This window comes from Triturus cristatus, chromosome 4_1, assembly GCF_964204655.1.
Source record: "Triturus cristatus chromosome 4_1, aTriCri1.1, whole genome shotgun sequence".
Classification (NCBI taxonomy): Eukaryota; Metazoa; Chordata; class Amphibia; order Caudata; family Salamandridae; genus Triturus; species Triturus cristatus.
In genome coordinates, this window is record NC_140585.1 from 352,971,261 (window position 1) to 352,991,332 (window position 20,072).

The 20,072-nt window shown below is 44.5% G+C and overlaps 1 protein-coding gene across 1 annotated transcript in view; it reads right to left on the reverse strand.

Moving 5' to 3' along the window:
• TMTC1 (transmembrane O-mannosyltransferase targeting cadherins 1) overlaps window positions 1-20,072 on the reverse strand; it is a 1,415,052-nt gene that overhangs the window by 252,328 nt on the left and 1,142,652 nt on the right. The window contains exon 12 of the mRNA XM_085652351.1: window positions 10,200-10,343. Within this exon, the coding sequence (XP_085508477.1) occupies window positions 10,200-10,343 (144 nt within the window). The remainder of the gene's footprint in view (window positions 1-10,199; window positions 10,344-20,072) is intronic.

Here is a 20,072-nt window from a genome sequence, read left to right on the forward strand (position 1 = left end):
TGAGGCTGAAAAGTCACTTAAGTACATTTTCTGTTCTATGGAGGTCTATGGTGATGTTTTATTACTGCTATTTCTTCTGTTACAGTGGGACTCTCACCATGACGACGGAGAAGATTTAAGCATGTGAATCTATAAAAGATACAATGCTGGAGAAATCTTACCATCACCATTAATTTGTTTAAATTAGCACCTTTAACACATCGACAAAATGTATGCCCTGAACTGTTGGGATCTCAGATTTTATCTGGATGAAACCCAAGGAACATTTAGAAATAACAATCAGAATTTTTACTCTGTAATTGTTTAGCTTCAAATGGTTTACCCATACTCGGGCAAAGTAAAATAGATAAGAACTCGACTTCAGGGGTACCTGAAAAAGAGACATCAGTCTCTTTGTAAATGGATCATGATGGGCAGAGGTCCAGTGTGACAGTGGAAGCAATGGCTACATTGAGACTGTGAGAGATCCAATCAATTAATTCAAAACATTATTTGGATGGAAGCAGGGTCCATAAAAGCATCATGCAGCACATAGATAAAAACATACAGTCCATAAAATGAGAAATCACAGCATAAGATAAAATTAGTATAAGCAAGCGCCATATGGCAATATTGGCAATACGATGAGATTAAAACAACATAGCATTGCTAGCTCATTAACCACATCTTAAAAAGGCCCAAATGTGCAAAATATCGTCATCAGTGGATAATTGAAGTAAATATCTAAAAGCAGGCCTACATTGTGTAAAGTTATGACAATTCTTTTATAAAAACTGAATTAAAAAGAGCCTGGTGTACTTTACATATCATATGCAAACGAATGTAAAATGTAAAATTGATTGGCCTGATATATCATCACAGGAGCAGGACCTCACATCAAGATTCTGTGTTAAGCCCAGTGGGAAATATAACTTATATTTTATTATTTCTGATCTGAAACGGAATAATAAGGAACATTCCCAACGGCCCCGTACACACCAAAGATAATCTGTGGAACAGTCAAATGCAATCAGGACTAGGTAGGCAGCAACATTGGTTTTCCCTTCCGCTTCCCTTAGTCGTCGAGTATGCTCAGAGTGATAGCGTGCTCGTCGACATTCTTTTTGCTCAGGCTATTACAGGTTAGCAGGTCCGAAAAGGCAGAATGTGACCAATCTTACAGTATTCTGGCTTCCCATAGGCCAGGCAAGGGATGTGAAGTCCTCTATCAAGGAAAAGACAATCCAATAAAATGTATTTCGATAGGGCCAGATTGTAAGCCACAATAATACAGGCCAGGTTTTAATCTGATCAATTAAATTGGAATGCCCAAGTTCTTGATGACATATAAAATGCGATGATGATATGGGGACTGACAGGCGTTTCCTACTCTTCCAGCTAGGATCACCTCGCAGTGCAAGGAACCCCATACCTGCGCCCCATTATTTGCGATAGAGATACATTGTGAATTGTATATTTGTAACAAGGGGGCAAGAGAACCACCCCCTGCTGGTTGTGGGAGGCTGCATATGCAACCAATGGCCACAGACAGTTTGGTTTGACAGTGCACAATGTTGGGTGACCAAGACCCTCGAGCAGAGAAAATAACGCCAAGATATGGAAAGGTACTAGTGCTGCTCAGACAGTTAGAACCAAGTGACAACATTGAAAGTTGTTTGCACCTTGGGCCACATGGCATTCTGTGCGATTTTATAAAATTTGTCTGCAGGTCCAATAAAGCCATAAAATCAACGAAGGCAAACACCAACTGACACAGTGCCCTAGGAGGATGTGCCATGAGCACTGCGTCATCTTTTTAGAGGAGCATAGGTAGCAACTTGCCTCTAACTTTTGTGACGTCAGGGGTAGTGCGCATTAAAAAGGGGTGGAGCTCATTAATGTATAAAATAACTAAAAGCTGAGCTAACACACACCCCTGTCTCACTCCCCGGTGAATACCAATGTCTCCAGAAACTCCTCCCTGTGTGCAAATGCAAACCCTAGTCTTCATATCCTTGTGCAAAGAGGTGAGGAAGTGCACTAAAGCTGTGTCCATACAGCGTGCAATGAGCATATTCCATAGTTTGGACTGCTTTATGCAGTCAGATCTGGTAATAAGTCCATAAATGCAGGATAAAGAGGGACTTGATCGGGTATTTTCCCAAAACCAAATTTAAAGTTAGGCGCTGCTCGATCGTCCCCTTTTACTCATGAACCTGTGTTGACAGGGGTATAAAACTGGCTCAGCCCGTGTCCATTCTTTGATTCTATTGTAGATAACCCTCCCAAGGATTTTGACCATGGTGTCAATTAACGAGATGAGCCGATAACATCCCGGGAGTGAACGGCTCCTTTTTAGGTCTTGCGCCTAGCGGTGCACTGCGCAGCAAGGCTTGCGCAGCGCGAGACATTTAGTAGGTGAAAAACGGGGAATCGAAGCTGACCTAGGAATCGCATACGCTCGTGCGTGTGCGATTCCTTTTGTGCTACACGATTGGCCTTTGCGTGCGTCTTTTTATACAAGACTGCACACAATTGGCCAAAGGCGGGCTCATTGCTCCGCCCATGGCCTATTGGTGTCTATTACGCGCTTGGTGCGCGTAATAGATACCAATAGGCCATGGCTCGCAGTGGCGAGCGTGCACCACTCACGGGCTTCTTTTTTTTTTTAATCGGAAGTGAAAGTGAATGCTTTTTTTACTGTTAGATGTGCACGCATACGGAGGACACGTCGCGGCGTTTTAGCACGAGGCGCGCATTGTGCGCTTTCGCTTCTCTCCCTCCCCCTGTCGGGCCCCCTTGCTCGCTCGCTCCATCAGGCCCCTTCTGCTTCCATTATATGCCGCTGCTCCGAACTTCTTGTTTTATTATTTAAATGATTTAAAACCCATGCAAACTTGAATGCTCAGAGGACTGGCATGAAAACACAAATGCAATGTTATTACTCCGCCTCTTTTCTGCTCAACCGAATGCGAAGAAAAGGAGACTGCAAGCCCAGCCTTAGCAACTGCCAAACTGTCACAAGAGGGCGTATTTAGTAAAAGCGTCATGGCAGCAGTTCCGGAAAACTTAAGCAGCAGCACCCACACCTAGTGGAAGTGTTTTCGTCTTTCTAAACAACTCTCCTGAGCCTGCCATTCCGTTGCTAGCTGTACTCTCGCGTCGCCACAGGGGTGAGCGCATTTAACTTTTGTACCCTTTCCAGAGAGGTGAGCGTGTTTAACTCCCCCTTTCCCATCCCCCCGCGTCTTTCCCTTTGCACTTTATTTACCCTGGTGTCTGTCACTGCGGGCCGGAGATTCTCTTGTTACCTGGCACGGGACTAACAGGCAGATTCTCCTCTTTGGGCTATTGGATCAATTGGGCTCTCTGACAGCTTTCTGCGCTGTACTCTTAGGGCGGTAGAGGTGTTCTGCTGGAGCCGGGGAGTCCAAGTGTAGCTCTGAGGAGTCGCGCTGGAGGGATGTCTTAAGTGCAGCTCCGAGGTGTCATGCTTGAGGGGGTGTCTGAATACAGCACTGAGGTGTCATGCTTGAGGGGGGTGTCTGAGTGCAGCTCTGAGGTGTCGTGCTGGAGCCTGGTGTGTGAGTACAGACCCGAGGTGTTCTGCTCATGTCCGGTGTCTTGAGTGCAGTTCCAGGCCCCAGCGAGAGGACAGCTGTGTCGCGGTGGAGCCACAAAATGCTATCGGCAGAGTGTGGTACTCACATATCCTGTACATTGTTTTCACAAATATTTTGCGGATGTTGGTAAGTATTACCAAATCTTCTAAGTGATGGAGAGGGGCCATTTTAATTTTGGGGAACCTATCACACCCCAAATGTGTTGGTGAAATCATGTGCTAAGGGCGCCCCACCTTCGGAACCACAGAAAAAGGTCTGAAATGTGCCCTGTCAGAGGACTGGCAGGTTCAATGGGTTCATAGTCGCGTCCCCTGTCCCGTTTCTTGGGTCTCCCACAGAGCCTCTGTGTGCTATGAACACCGGCTTTGCACGTGTGCTGTGCAAATCAGCAGAGTTCTGCTCTCTGTTCCATGTTCCATATGCACACCGTGTACTCGTACGCAGTGTAACATAGCGTATTTAATGGGTGTTTTATTGCAATGTGTTCGCTGTGCATTATGCCAGTGTATTTCATGAGCACATGCACATATCAGTTCAATGTGTTAGGTGTGCATTATGCCAATGTTTGAAGGTGTGAAGTACAGGCATTCTTTTTTTCCAAGTGTGCAGTGTTAACGTGTGCATGGTTTTAATATCTGAAACCAACAGCCCCATCATCTTATCAGTGGTGATGCCATGTCTTTGGAAGACGAGCTGCCCGCGCTCTAACATACACTTCTCTGATTGGAAATCAGGGTTGGCTCTTTGGTTGTTACCCTGACGTTGCTTGTGTTTCTTGTTAATCAACCAAAACAATAACTTGTTAAAGGCCACGGATGATGCACCCTGGTCAAGGGCTGTTGTGACCCATGACATGCTGACGCTGTCACATCATGTTCCGTTCTGTCAGGGGATTCAGTGTAAGCAGATTACAAGGCAGGGGGCGCTCTGGGCACATCACTAGCCACGTGTAAGGCACGTGACTTACATGGGTTGCACCTAAGCTGAGACAAAATGCAACCTCCTCCTTCTGAAGGCTACAACATATTATTTGTGCAGCTGGTGCAGTGGCACCAGGCCCGGGGATGGAAGGGAACTAACTGCAACTCAGTTATGGTTATATTTCAATACCTAACTGGTTGGCAAGGGTGGACATTTTTGTTTCCTGCTTTGAGGCCCACACCGGCTTAGTAGCCGCTACCCTTCCATGTGAAGTGATAACTCTTGTCAAAGTGTGTCAGGTACCAACAGAACAGATCACCTCTGTGCTCCAATCACAGTGTAGAAGGCTCCTGTGTGGACTCTGTGTATCATTAATGTATTTAAAATGCATAGCGAGCTATGGTCTGGAATGCTTCAATTACTTACTCGTAACCCTAAGACTCAGATTCTACTACCTCTTCCCAGTTTTACGCCATGGGATTAAAAGTAGGAGGAAGAAGTGAAAAGAATGTAATGCTTAGACAACTTCTTGGTAATCACAATACACTGATTTACACTCACTCATATATAGTGTGAGTTTGCTGTGCGCTCTATTGCATTGCAAATGCTTGTTGATCTTACCGCATGGCATGGTTGCAGGGCACGAAGCACAGGACGGGCACTGCAGGGGATAACCAGTCCCCTACTGCTCACAGAGAGCCTCTGCCTGGCTGCACTTCCCTTAATATCTCTTTCTGCAGCAGCAGCATGCACAGCCATGGGAGCGTGGGATAATACAGGCAGAGAGCGTACGTGCAGCCCGGGCACAGGAAACGCACCTCTTCACTAAAATCGCTGCTCCTTTCATCCTATCCTCCTCGTCGCTATGGCCCCAAAGCTCAATGAAACGTGCTCGGCATGCTATTCAAACCTGCTCTTGTGCTGGCTCTCACAGGTAAAATATATTTTTGTATTTTAAAGAACGCACCCTGTGGTCTTGGCTTTTTGCTGCGTGTTTTAGATAGTGCTTAAAATCAGTGCTCACCTAGGGTGCGGCTGAACCCCACATTTCTAGATAACGGTTGTTGCATAGCAAAAGCGTGCTTCACACAGTATCACTCAAACTAGTGATACCAGGATTAAAACTTGGACCTTTTTTTCTCTACTAGACAGCAAATGCTTGCATACCATGTACCGGTTAACCAGTCATAAAATGCTTTAAAGATCACAAAACACAGTCTGAAATACCTTCTAAGAAAAAAGAACGAGCACTGACACCACATTGACGGGTTTGAATGTTGATGTTATAAATGTTTCCAAATAGATATAGATACCAACACCCAATATTTTTGCAAACGTCTCCTAATGCTAGCTTAGTAACCAACAATGCATTGCACCCTGGGACTTGTAGTTTTGCTTTACCCTTTGTACTTCAAATCTCAATGTTTACAGATGCTCACTGTAATAAGTTGTGTACTTGTTCATGCACACCAACAATGCACGTGTGGCACCTTCAGCCAGTCTTTGCAGTTGGGTGCATGTTGTGGTTTTGTTATGGGCGCATTCTAAAAGCAAAACATCATTTACCAGAGTTCAACTTATTAGCAGCTGCAGAACATGAATCTTTATTCCTAAAACATATTCACTGATGACTCGCTGCTCGTTTATATTATTGTGTTAAGCCTTTTCCTCTTTGATGAAGGGGGCTCTCATTCATTTTCGGGTGTGTCGGTTATTTTAAGGTTTTCAGCAGCTCATCCACACTCAGAAGTACTGTGGCCACGAGCAATAAGGATTTGCTTCTTAATAAACAAAGACAAAAGCAGCAAAACTCACTGACAACTGGCAGGTCACCTGGCAAAACCAGGAGGGCATGCTCACAACTTGCCTTCTCTTTCCAGCACCAAAGCATCACTCAGCACCACCTCAGCAGCACTCAGCACCACCTGAGCACCACCCCTATCTACAGTTCATTCACCACTTCCTGCACAAACTATTCATCCCTTTTTATTTGCCTTTATTTCTATTCTATGCAGCTCTCACCATTTTCTATTCACCATATCACATAATTCATCTACACAAATACACTACACACCGCACACTGCCACAACTGACTATTCCAATTCAGCCCACATAATTCCACTCCAAAACACATACATTCACTCCACTCCAAAACAAAACACATTTTACAATGTCAATAGCTCTGACTCTAAAAAATGCTAGACCTATTGCATTGCAAATGCTTGCTTTATATATGGGTACAATAATATATTTACTCCAGGTGTCGGGAACCATGTAGCAGGCAGCATTATCAACATCATTGGTAAGGAGAGGTGCCCAAATTGTGACATTGATTTTTATTAAATCAATTGGGACTCTGTCAGGGCCTGGTGCCTTACCACTGACAGTTTGGTTAATTGCATCCTCTACTTCTGCGAGAGATGTCTGAAAGTGTTATAAATGGCAACTGTTGATGACAAAGGTAACTACAGATGTTGGGTCAGCAAATATTTTATCAAAGTGCTCCTCCCATGTCTTACTTCCGATATAGCAAGAGATAGAGCTCACGGACTGATAGGTATGATTCAGCTCCGAACCAAAAGCCCAGAAAGTTTTAATGTTATTCGAATGTGATGCTTGCACTAATGAGTCCCACTGTGACACAATAAACTCCTGCCACCGTTTAGCAGTAACTTTACTTACGCAGGTGGGCCACTAGTGCAGGGTCCAGGGGTTTAGTGCTCAAGGCCAAGCGTAGTGCACGATTCACCACTGAACATTCATGATTGAACAATCTATGCAGATTCACTGAGGGATGTAGGGGATTTAAACTGTGGGAGATCAATTGCATCTTTATAGTGCACCTTCTGGTTCAAGCTGGCCCTTACATTTCATGGAAAATTGAAATAATATGAAGGTTGGATACAGTTGCTACTCTGTGGGAGCAGACGTAAGCGATTCATGGATTCTTGCATATGCTTTGGTCAAACAAGACTCAAAGCTAGTTTAAGGCCCCTGATAAGAACATCAATACCTGATATTAGACCAGAGGAATGCGCCTGACCCATAAGGGTATCACAAGGACAATGAAACATGTTGACACATCTATTAAAGACATAAAAGAGTGCAAAAATCCGTACCCACTGCTTTTAAGGTCTGGCTTGACAGGGCACCTATCTGCAAGAGCTAGTGTTACAAATTCGTTAAAATATACATAGTGTCTGCTTTGGTTCCATGCAGACGAGAATTTCTCTCATTTTATGCTATTACCTGTTCAGTATATTATAACACTTTCAACGATGTGTTTATATGAGGGGCAATTTTATATCTGAAAAGAACACACAGTCATCACACATTCAGTTCTTTATCTGTTATATGCATTGAATGCAGAAAGCAATCCTTATTTGCTACCTTTTCCCATAGTATCGAAGCTAATAGACCAGGCTTTAATGTTCTAACCCGCATTTGAGCATGCAACACATAAAACACCATTTGTGCATGTCTGTATCTGCATGCGTTAGCGCATTAGAGCCAGACCTACTGACATTGCGAATTGCTTGTTGGACTTCACAACGGAGGCAATATATACTCCTACGCAGTGTTTATTTCAAATTGGGTTAGCTAGGTGACACTGACATTCATAGTAGGGCCAACTTTAAAGGCTCTGCACTTTCAGCATTTTTTGCACAGTCAATAATATCTGTGCATGTAAGGACTGAGCCCATTAGAGTAGGGGCTACTAGGACAACATTAGAGAATGTTCTGGCATTTATATAATAAGCCTGTGCTGCAGATAAATGCCAGCAGTGCGAGCAACGCCACAACAGGAGCAGACTTGATTAAGCATGCCAAATATTGTGTATTGTGAGTGCGCCTTTGTCGTCCAGCATAAGGTGAGGGGGTATGCAGTGGTGGCTGGTGGCAAGCGTAAGTGTTGGGGCAAACAAATCAATCATTTTGACCCACTGACACGCACTGTGAGACACTGAGTATGCCTTTAGAGTCAACACCAGAGTTCTCAATCATGGCTCGTTATGAACAATGTTTATAATAGACCATGACTGAGAAAGCTGGAGTTGAGGCTGAAGGCAGTGCGAGTTTCTCACAGTGCCTGTCAGTGAGTCATAACATTAAAATGAAATATGTACTTTCCCACTGGCTTGCCTTCTCTGGTCCTCCTAGGTGTTCTTCAGTTCATCAGAGAGTACGTGGTTTCAGAGCCAACACCCTTAACCACTCCCGACACTGCTCTCATTCTGCTGATAATGTTACGCAGCATGAGAGAAGCGCCGGGATTGGTTGGAGGGGCTGCCTCATCACTCCTTCAGGCACTAGGGCCCTGTGTCTGCTCTCCAACCAGATGTCTAAGACAGCTAGGGTTGAAGAGATTTAAAGTGTGCATGTTAGGCTGGCCGTCGCAAGACAGATGGCCAAAGTGACATGCGCACATTAAACTGGAGCGGGCATCACTCCTCCCCTGCTACCAGTCAGCAGCAATGAACCTGCCCTGAGACTCAGTTTGGGCTGGGAGCAGTGAAAAAAAAATGGTAATAAATTAATTTTATTACTAGTATAGTGTTTCAATTTTGCAGCATTTTAATCATTGGGGTGATGCTCCTCCACCCTAATGGACGAGCCACGGCTGAGGGTAGGATAGAGATGTGACCAGATCTATTGTTAGCAAAAACGTTTTAAAGGCATGGGCACCTTCCAAGGGCCCCTAGGAAAATGGGTCTTCTCTCTAGCTCACTTATGCATATTATAATTTAATATGGTTAGGCAACATAGGGCTTGAATTAGCAAGTCATGGGTAAGAAAATTCAAAATTATTCCATACAGGGCCCCCGAAAATATTCTTTGCCTACGGACCCCACAATCCTTAAGATGTCACTTCATGGCATTGCAAAAAACATAATTTGTGCATGAGTTGGATTATTGTACTTACTAATGGACTAATTGGGATAAAATTATTTTGAGTAGTAGAAGGATAAACTCTGTGGATGGGAGATGGGTGTGAGTTAAAAATCACACTGACTGCTATTTCAACAATATTCTAGTTTTCTGACAGCCTTTTGTGCAGTTGGGTCTACATTTACTAAAGTCTCCCATCCATCCCATCACTGTAAATGGCTCAGATTACAGTGATTGCAGGTTTGCAAAGCAGTGACAAGACATGCAGACATACCAGACAAAATAGATAGAAATGCCAAATATCAAAATGTAAAATTGAAACACCTTAAGCTTCAAATGTTTAATGCTGAAAACGGGGTAATTTTTTTTTACAATGATTGTGGATATGTAAAATGAAGGTGAGACTCAGTGATTGTGGTTAGTGTTAGTTTAAAGTTCTAAGAAAGGAGCTAGGGTTACTTTTCTGTGTTAGTACCAGGCTCTCGGCCAGGCCTGACATGTGGTTTGAGTTAGGCTTGGGTCCAGAATAAGCATTAGGTTTAGCAGAAAATCTAAGGCTCAAGTTTAGCGTTGGTTCTTTAAAGTTGTTCTTTTTTACCATTTCAATGCATTTCAGACTTATATTTTCGGAGTTATAATCATAATAATAGTAACCATGATCTTGGGTATTACAATGTCAATGTTATATTGTCAACAGAAGTGATTGTAGGCCTTGCAGTTTAGGTATTATGGCCCACCACCAATCACACATCTGAAGCTGCTGAGCAGACCACCGGCACAACTTACTTGAGCATGTTCCCCAGATTGAATAGCGCCCGGTTATGCTGCGGGCTGATTTGAAGCGCTCGCCTGTAGTGTTCTTCTCCCTCCGTCGAGTTCTTTGTCAGGGTCCCAAGATTGTTGAGTGCACTCGCATGACGAGGATACAGCCTGAAAAAATGTGTAAAGTCTTTAGAGATAGGCATTTTGCAAAAACCCACTAACATTGGCAGCACACCTTGTAAATTATTTACAGATGCCATAAAAGACTCATGTCCATTTGTACATTATATCTTTATCAGAAGCATGAGCTCTTTAGGACTCCCACGCGTTACCACGGAGACGAAAACATGATTTACTAAAACACTTGTGCATGTAATAGTACTACATATACATTATGCATCACTTACATGAAGCATTTGTTCACAAACCTTGACACCGATTTGGCTGTTTTCATGGATAATTTCTCTGTATAGAAAAGTAGCAAAACCAACAAGACGGGGGTAATAAGATTAAAATAAATGCAGATAGAACTTCCAAGGGGTACCTGCAAAGTGTATTCATAACTCACTAGAAATCAATTGCATTTGATGAGGTATATAACGAGCATTATGCAGCAAACAACCAAATACAGATGATAAGATTAATATATATATACAAATGAAACGTACGGGGGTCTATGTAAATCAATTCCCAGTTATCGGTAGCAATCAATGACAGATCAATACAATATACTCCACTACTCTACAGCAGGAAGCAGGCCCGCATGATAGCAACACCACAGCGCTTCCGGTGGTGGTCCTATTCAACGGTTGAATCTTTAATCCAGTCACCAAACTGCCAATAAACAGGTCAACTGTGACCTCAAAACTATGAATAGTATGGGCTGCAAACGCGAAGACTCCTGGAGGGCAACTATTTCAGAGGCAGACAAGACTACCAAATCCACACAATGGGCTACCACAGAGAAGTCACATTACCAAAGAAGAACCGCGATGAAAAGTGTACAAAACCAGCTTCAAAGAGCTTTCTTATTAGTTTCATGAATTTGGTGTCAGTCATGGGTTCCTATTTTGCTGTGTCTCTGCTGAGATAACCCCCTTCATTCCTTTAGCAGGAGTCTGATGTTATCACTATTAAAGCTGAACCAGTTATTGGTCACACATTTCTTAGGGGTGTTCAAGGCTTGTCAATTTTATTTAGTGAAATGTACGTACAGTTTGCGAAATTGCAATTTTACACAAAATAATTGTACTCGGACCTAATTGTGCCTCCACTTGGAGTATGGTTATATGCTTTTCTTCCATATAAAATTGGTGTAAAACTATATCAGAGGCACTAACGTCCATTTCTGTGATTGGCATGGAGCAAATTCATGAACGTGTGGAATAGGATTGGATCCAGTGCTGATCCACATGAGGCTCACAACATGAGGGGGTGAAGGGGTCTTGGGAATTTAAGGTGTATTTAAAGGAATTGCGCTGTAGGGAGTTCTGATTTTTCACATTCACATTTTTCACATGCTTTGCAACACTGATGATTTAACAGTTGATCAAACTGGCTGAACTTAGCATTATAGGAAAGGTGGGTTAATCTGAAGACAGGCCTTATAATAATATTTTTTAATTTTTTAAATAGCAAGTCATACGGCACCTAAGACATTTTAAGCGCTGTAAATAACAGATTTTGCTACGGCCCAATGTAAAGGTACTCAATTTACCAACCTCAGAAGTTTTCTTTAGTGGGGGTTTGCTTTAGTGGGATTCACGCATGTGACCTATAGATCACTGCAGATATCAGCGGTGAGCATTAACTCACAGAGCCCCTTTGCCTTCCTGAGTCAACGGACTTGTTTACCCAATCGAAGAAGTCCCCTCTTCCCCCCCACACCCTCTCCCTCCAGTAGCTCTTGCGCTCCCCTTGAACCCCAAACCTTTCATGGAAATCTTTGGGTCTTGAGTCCATATCCCCGCACCTCTTCCCGCCTGCCCCCTTTTATTCTGCACTAAGCACTGTAAAGTCGTGTACAACGCATTGCAGTTAAGTTTGCGAATACATACAAACACACAAATATGTAAAATGTATAAAACGAATACATTGGGTACGTGTAACGGGTTTAACACCATCTTGATTAGCACCTGGCCTCGAAAAACGTCACCTTTTACTGCATTTCTTGGGTAGTTCGCACACCCTGACGCGCTCAGTGTAATGCAGATGGAGACGTCCCGGGCAGCTCTGCAGTCAGACTGAGAGACCCTCACTTTGCTTTGAAGACGGGTCTAGTCGCAGCGGGATGCTTCCGTCTGCCCTGGCACACCCTGTCTCCACAGAGAGCTGCACTATATTTAAATAGGTCAAACCGCCCCTGGCACAGCTTGTGCCCGACTTCGCTCCAGAACACCAAGTGCTGACTTTTCAGTCTAAATGACACAATTACAAGGCTGGGTGAAAGCTCTCAGCGTCATTGTCCAGTTCTTGTTTTCAGCAGCGCTTGCACCAATGCCTCGGCCCCTCGGTAACGGCCCTGTTTCCATTCAGAAGGGATAACGGACGCTTATGGGGCAGTTAAAGACACCGCCTTCGGAGCCCAAATTAAAAGATGCTTTTTCCAGGAATATATTTACCGTACGAGATTATCCACTCTTTCAATGAAGTGATCTGTCAAGGGACTGTAGAGCTCCTGAGTAAGTTGTACACCAGCGGAGGTGCAGGCAGGGTTATGAAAAAAGAGATTATTTGGAGAGCTATCGTGCAGAACAGGGAGCATCTGAACTGCAATGAGACAGACATGTGAGTGCTCTAGGTTGCCTTGTTGGATGCTTTGTGTAATCTGTACTGTCTTTGATTCTGGATGGTAGCATTATGTCACCTAGACTGTTTATTGGCCTCAAGATTTCAGGTCTGGTGCTGCTACTGACCTCTCTGACGGAGAAGCACGCCTGCATTTCACATGTGAATTGACATGGCTGGACCCTACAACCCCTGGTTTGACATGTATGCTACAGTGGCCTCTCACTGAAATCTGTAGTCAATGCCAAGAGAATAGAAGGATCTTAGGGAACCACTACAACTTGTTTGCAGGGAACAAGCAACCACCTGAGAAACTTCTACTCCTCCCAAGACAGTGAGAACAGAGCCCTTAGTGCAATGAGTTTTGGATCCAATGTGGTAGAATGTGCACCCCCCCAAAACCACCCAGCTGGATTCACCTTTTCCAAGTAAAGATAAAGTGACTCCTAAACCTATGCTTTGATATACTGAGCATGGCCTAGTAACTTTGCCATTTATTGTATGGACAGGACAACCACCCACATATATGCAGAAAATGGTCCCCATGAAATTCAGAATCTGGAAAGGTATGAGATGCAATGTCTGTTCATCAGCCATCTGCCAGACATTGGACTCCCCCTTTTGGGAAAGATGAACCACAAATTAACCAAACATCGAGAGAAGGACATGCCTGCACTTCATGAATAGTTAGCATTTCCGCCATATGCAACAACACCTTTGTAAACGTTTGTGGTACTCTGGTATTGTTCATGCTACATGTCAAAGTGGAAAAAACCAGGGGCAACTATATGATTTACAAACATACATGCTACAAGTCAGTAGGATAATCTGCTGTAGAGAGGTGAACTAGTATGGGCCTGCATTCATTCAATCATTTTGTATGAGATGAACAAGGGAATCGGTAGCTTCTCAGGTGATACCAGCACTGTTGCATCCATGGCTAGCAACAACAGGATTTGGTTGACTAATGCCTGTCTCCTGAACTGGCATACTAGAGTTGGAGTTTGGAAAAACCGAAACAGAAGAAAGCCCTAGAGGTCCAGATGGTGTTGTTTTATAAATCCAGCAACCATCACTTCACTTAGAGATTTCCATTGCCGCACATATAAAGGCAAGAACTTTAGTTGGATCAAGTCACATGTTGACATTTTTGCAGGGAGATATGTATGTGTGGTAGATATGTGGCTGTAGATGTTTTTGGGTACATATTTTTCAGTCTGCTTTTACATGGAACCTCTCAGAGAACCCTGCACTCCACAAAATGGCCAGTGAGCACCGTACAGCTTTGCTCCTTGGCCCTGGGAAGTTCACCCAGGATGACCCCCATAGTTAGCCCACACACATGGAGTAAGGCAGCCTTTGCTTTGGTGCAGCTACAGATCCCTTTCTAAGAGGAAGGAACACAACCACCTGCAAAAATGACTCCCTGAGTGAAGGATATCCTGTTCTGCAAGAATTTTAGAGCCATGGTAGCTGACAGTCACCTTGGGTAGAGCAAGTGATATAGAACGTTGCAGTCTGGGGCTCCGGCACTGTTTCTGCACAGCAAGGGATCAATACAGTGTGGATGCCCCACCCTGCGCTGGTAATGCACGATCTGAAAGATGCCTGGTGGAAAAAGAATCCCTGAGATGATTAGATAATTTCATCTTTGGCTCAGAAGCCAGACCCTTGTGGGTGTCACACGTTCAATGAGTGCTCCTGTGCATGTTGTCCTTCAGATGGACTCAACTCGGTGTGATCATTAAGACGTTTAGGCTTTTCCTATGCAATGCCAGGGAGAGATGAAGGGTAAACCATCAACCTCCCACACACAGGGGTTTTGGGCGATGATTTATCCTGGCAGTGAGCCCAGAGACTACTGAATTTAGGGACTGTGTTTAGATTTGTATCTGTAGAGTTGCGCCCTCTTAGGCTATGATTTCATAGAAGCAGGGAAAGCGCTTACATCCTTTTTAGGTCTCGCGCCTGGCGATGCAGTGCGCAGAGCTGCTCACACAGGCGAGAGTCCGTTTGTGGAGGGTTTCAAAACAGACCCTGGAATCGCACACGCTCGTGTGTGTGCGATTCCTTTTGGTCCACGGTATTGGCGTTTGTGGTCGTCTTTTTCAGAAAGACAGCACGCAATAGGCTAAAGGCGGTCGCGTTGCTCCGCCCATGGCCTATTGGTGTCTGTTACCCGCACGCCGACATCTGTTTTCAATTATCGTGCCCAGACACGGGTGCGATAATTGAAAACAGATCGCTCGCCTGGGCGCGCGCACCACTCGTTGCAGTATTGAAGCGATCTCATCTATCAGCCCGTCTACTTCATAGACCCGCACCCTGCAGTAGCGTTTGAGAAGAAATAATCTTCTCTGTAGCTGCGATAGCGCAATGTTATTATCTTAAACTCACTCCTATAGCAAAACTAAGGGGGTGCCACTTATTAATTGCAAGTGATTTGACAAGTCTGACAGCGAGAGACACAAAATTCGTCGCGTTAGCTCTGTGGGAGTGGGCGAGTTACCCATTCCAAGATGGCCTCTAAAGCTGTGTATGAAAGTCTTTCTTCCATATCCATCTGTATCGTCACTCGCGATTGCTCTGTTTACGGATCTCTTGTTCTACATCACCGGGAGTCCTAAACCGTCGTTGTACCTGTCTTGATACCCACAATGCCATGCACGTTCGGAATTGTATTCTTCCTCTCGCAGCTCTACTTCCATTGTGCTTACATTTTACAGTTTTGTCCAATCTAAGTCTACGCTGTTTGAGTATCTGTGTATTCCTTAAGCTTCTGGCTGCGCCTTTCCCCAGCACTACGTACTCATCACTCGTAGCCCTCGCGAGCGTGGGGGTGTAGCGCGGCGGTGCTCTGGCCCCGGGCCTTACCGGGCTCTTCCGCTGGAAGAAGTCACCAGTTCCTAAGCTGTCTGAGTTCCCCTGCATAGACTGAGAAGCGAGCGCTTCGTGGGTAAGTGTTATGAGGTGTGGGAGATAATTGGCTATATAGGCTCTCTGCGCACCCTCTCTAATCTAGGTCGTGGAATTGTAGGCTGCAGTGGGGCTGGTTTGTCCTTAATTGCTCAGGGCCCCCGGATCCTTTACTGTCCAGCGGTCCAACAGGATATTTTATCTAAATAACGTGGTATTTGTAATATTTCTCAACCAACCCTCGGTTGGAGGGTGGCAGTCTCTTAGCAAGCAGCACCACCGTCCTGAAGATTATGCATCTCCATTGATTTAGGATTGTATCCTCGACAGTCAGCCGTTTAAGAGGTACAGGAGTTTCTGGGATTATAGTCCATACCCCAGCACTGTAGGACATTAGGAAGTGGGCTTTTGTATAGTAAACATTAACTGAAACGTACTTAAAAGCACATGGGATTAGACACTGGAAGTAGAGTCTCAATTTGAACACACAAAATAGAATTGATGTTGAAGTATCTTTTAACAGGTCAAAGAAAACCAGGTTTTTTTCCACTAAAAATGTTGATCGAAAGCTTCTTGTTCTTACCGTGACCACAGTGGATGGTAGGGCTTTAAGTGGGATAAAAAACTGTTGGGTCTCTCAAAGGGGCATGGTCAGTGTAATTAAGGGCGTGGCTTAAAACACGTAAGTTAAAAATCTGTTTAGCACAGTGTGCCGCCCGACTTGTATTTTGCTGTTCCTGTCATTGCGTCCAGATATATGATACAACAAGTCACATCATACCTACAAGTCAGGACCATTGGCTTTGTCAATGGTTGCTAGTTGCATAAGATAAATAAGCAGCAACTATGGCTTGTATATAATTTTGAAAAAAGTTCCACTTAAAGCCCTGGTGACACCACAACAATGTTGCTGCACCTTTGTTTCAAAAAGAGAAGGGAAATCCAGAGAGAAAATGACTCTCTTTAAAGGATTTCCCTTCCTCTACAACGCTCACATCGATGTGCCTGCTGTCACTGCAGTCTGGAAACAAGCATTTGCAATGCAATAGGTCTCGCATCTGCGAGAGTTTAAGCTATTGGCATTGTAAATGACAATGCCTTTTATTTATGTTTTAAAAACCAACATGTAAATAAAAGGCATTGCCATTTACAATGCCAATAGCTCACACTCTCACTACTGCGAGACCTATTGCATTGCAAATGCTTGTTTTCTTACTTTGTGGATACCAGACTGGCCATCTTTTCAGCTCTGGTCTGCAGCTTCCCTGCTGCCATCTCTCACTGGGAAGGGTCCAAGCAGTTGGAGTATCACCACCAACCACTGAGTTACCTTGACTCCATGCCACAGCCTGAACCTCGAGCCGTATATTCCTACCTAACATCAAAGGAGCTCATCTCTTTCTACAAGTACCCCCTCTGCGTACAATTTTGATCTAAACCATTGGGCCGGAGTTGTTCTCCAAGGCAGGACTGAGCTCAGTAGGCCCTACTGCAACAATATGTATGGTTATTACTGTTTGTGGTAAACATTTTTTTTGAAGTTGCACTGCCTGGTCCATATTCCATTCTCCTAGCCCACTGAGGTTTTACATTCAAAAGTAAACCACGCTAACCCACACACATCCAACAATAGGGGAGGGACACAAATAAAAACTCCTATGGAGGAGCTCACTGTGACCCCTTTTCTGTTCTATGAATGATAAAGTGGGTCTTCACAGCCAGTAAGACCTCAAGACAAGCACCTAAAACCCCCAACAATAACCCAGACACAACGGTAACCCGAACACTACATAAACACATACACTACAGTAACCCATAGAAGAACCAACAGTTTACAGGTTTCTTATAGATGTTCATCGCATTCACATAAAGGTTCCAGCTGCTGAGCATCCATTAGACACATGTTTAACAGCTCGATTCACGATTGTGCCGTTTGTAGGATATCATAAAAGCAGACAAGCTTTGAAATCACAGCTTATTCATGCTGGAAGAAATGGTCACAATGGGGCGTCTGTGAAATCGACTAGCGAGGGTTATTATGCACATATTATGGATTTATGGTGCACAGAGCTGCATGAATTTAGAACAGGAAAACGAGGAAAACAAAGGCTGTGGAATAAAAACGCGCAGAAAACCTCGCTCACTTCATAATGATGTTTGTGAGTAAAGTTCATTTGTTCTTAAACAGGGACGGGGAACATTATTGACGTTGCTTGTGAGATACTTAATTTACTACTGTCAATAGGTGTTCACTATGCAACATTGACCTAGAATCCTAAAAGTAATATAGGCTAATAGAAGACTCTGAGATGGCTCCTCTCTGAAGATTAGTTTTTATGTGGATTTTAACTTCGACAGGGTATTGCACAGCATGTATTCTTATTATTCTTTAATCTATTAATTTAGTGCAATATTTTCTTGGATTGTAATGTTTGAGTCTGTTTTAATGTTCTATCTCTAACACTGTGCGTGACTGCAATTGACACATACGAAAGGGCAGAGATGCTACAACAATGCTAATGGCTGAAGATCGGCGTTTTTCTTCAGAGTGTTTTTAGTTTGAGCCTAGTGGCAGCGCGCATGCGCTGCTCGCTCTGCGAGGCATGCTGTAATAGAGTATGCAGTGGAAGCCCCGTCCACTCTCTGACCGTATTTGTCATTGGCTTGTGTCATTGTCCTTCGTAAACGCTGGCTTCCGATTCATTATGAGGCTCGTTAGTCTCTCTTTGGTACTGCCTGGTCTCCATTTGTTAATGCCCATAAGGACTGGACCTTTTACTGTGCTCGTTACACGGGATGCTTTATTTAGTCTGTGAGCGCTATTTTTTTAATGAATAATATGGGACAGGCGGCGCTTGAATTTGCAGTGCTCCCACACAGCACTCGCGGGACAATGGCGGGCGCTACGTGTATATAGAGCGCACAATGCGCTTTCATTTTACTCCAAAACTCGTGGGACGCCAGTTTTGCCAATGGAGGAGCAGCACCATCCCTGTTGCTGCTTGGGGTGGTACTTGCCTCCAGCCTTGGTGCTGGATGTTTTGTAATGGGCCGAGCTCGCCGCACCGCCGTTGCCTACTGTTGCTGGCTCCAGTCCTGTGAGTACGTAGACATCTTTGTGCACAGGATCGCGGGCAGGGGCGCTCTGCTTAGAAGCACCGCACCTCATACTTTCACCAACAGGCACTATTTTGGAACGTACAGAGTGAAAGTCCACTCTGTATTGTTTTAAGAATTACTGCAAGCTTGTTTTATGTGGAGCATGGCACGCTTTTACTGTAGCGGTCACGCACCTTTATTTTATTTGGAACTTGCCTCTTTATATGCATTATTTATTTTGAAATGTGCAGTACGCTTTAACAAAATCCCCTGTGCACCTTTTTAGGTCTCGTCTAGCGAAGGCTGCGCTTGCGCAGTCTCACTCGCGAGATTGAATGTTTTTAGGTATGGGGCTTGAACGCGCCCCTATTCTCCACTGGCTGGCTTCCTAAACGGAGGCCAGCCATTGGAGGAGAGGGGCGTCTGTCCATTTAAGCCCCATCTTTTTCGGATTCAGGGCATGTTTTTTAGTTTCTTTCTCTCCTCTGGAATGTAAACATTCCAGCCAATGGCAAGAGGAGAGAAAGAAAAACACGCCCCCGAATCCGAAAATTTGCTGCGTTTCTCCGAGGGCATTTCTGCTTGACCTCGGAGAAAGGAGGTGGTGTTCATGGCGTCATGAACATCACCCTAACTCAAAACACCCCCGTAACCTCGTGCCTCCACCGCTGCTTTTTCCGTCTCTCCCTCCCCAGCTGCCTCCTGCACACACTCCTCCCCTCAGTCCACCACTCCACCCCTCCATAACCCCCTCCTTGCTCCAGTTGCTTCCCCGGGCCCCTGTGTGTGTGTATTTCCTAGTGTGTCTGAGTTTGTGTGAGTGTATTTCTTATTTCTTCAGGAGGGTCTGGGTTTTTTCTCTTGCCTTTTTTTTTGGCGTGTTCTTCACCATGATGTCAAAGACTGGGGGGGGGATCGCTGCCTGCGGTGGCAATTCGGAGAGGCAAGCGGTAACAGGTATCTGCTGGTGTTCCTGTAGACTGGCACAGTACCTGGGATCACCCACACGACTGCTGGCGCTGTACAGCGGCAAGCTGGATAAACGAGCACGAGGGAAACTAATTCGAACCGAGCCACGAGTCTGTTAAGTTCAGG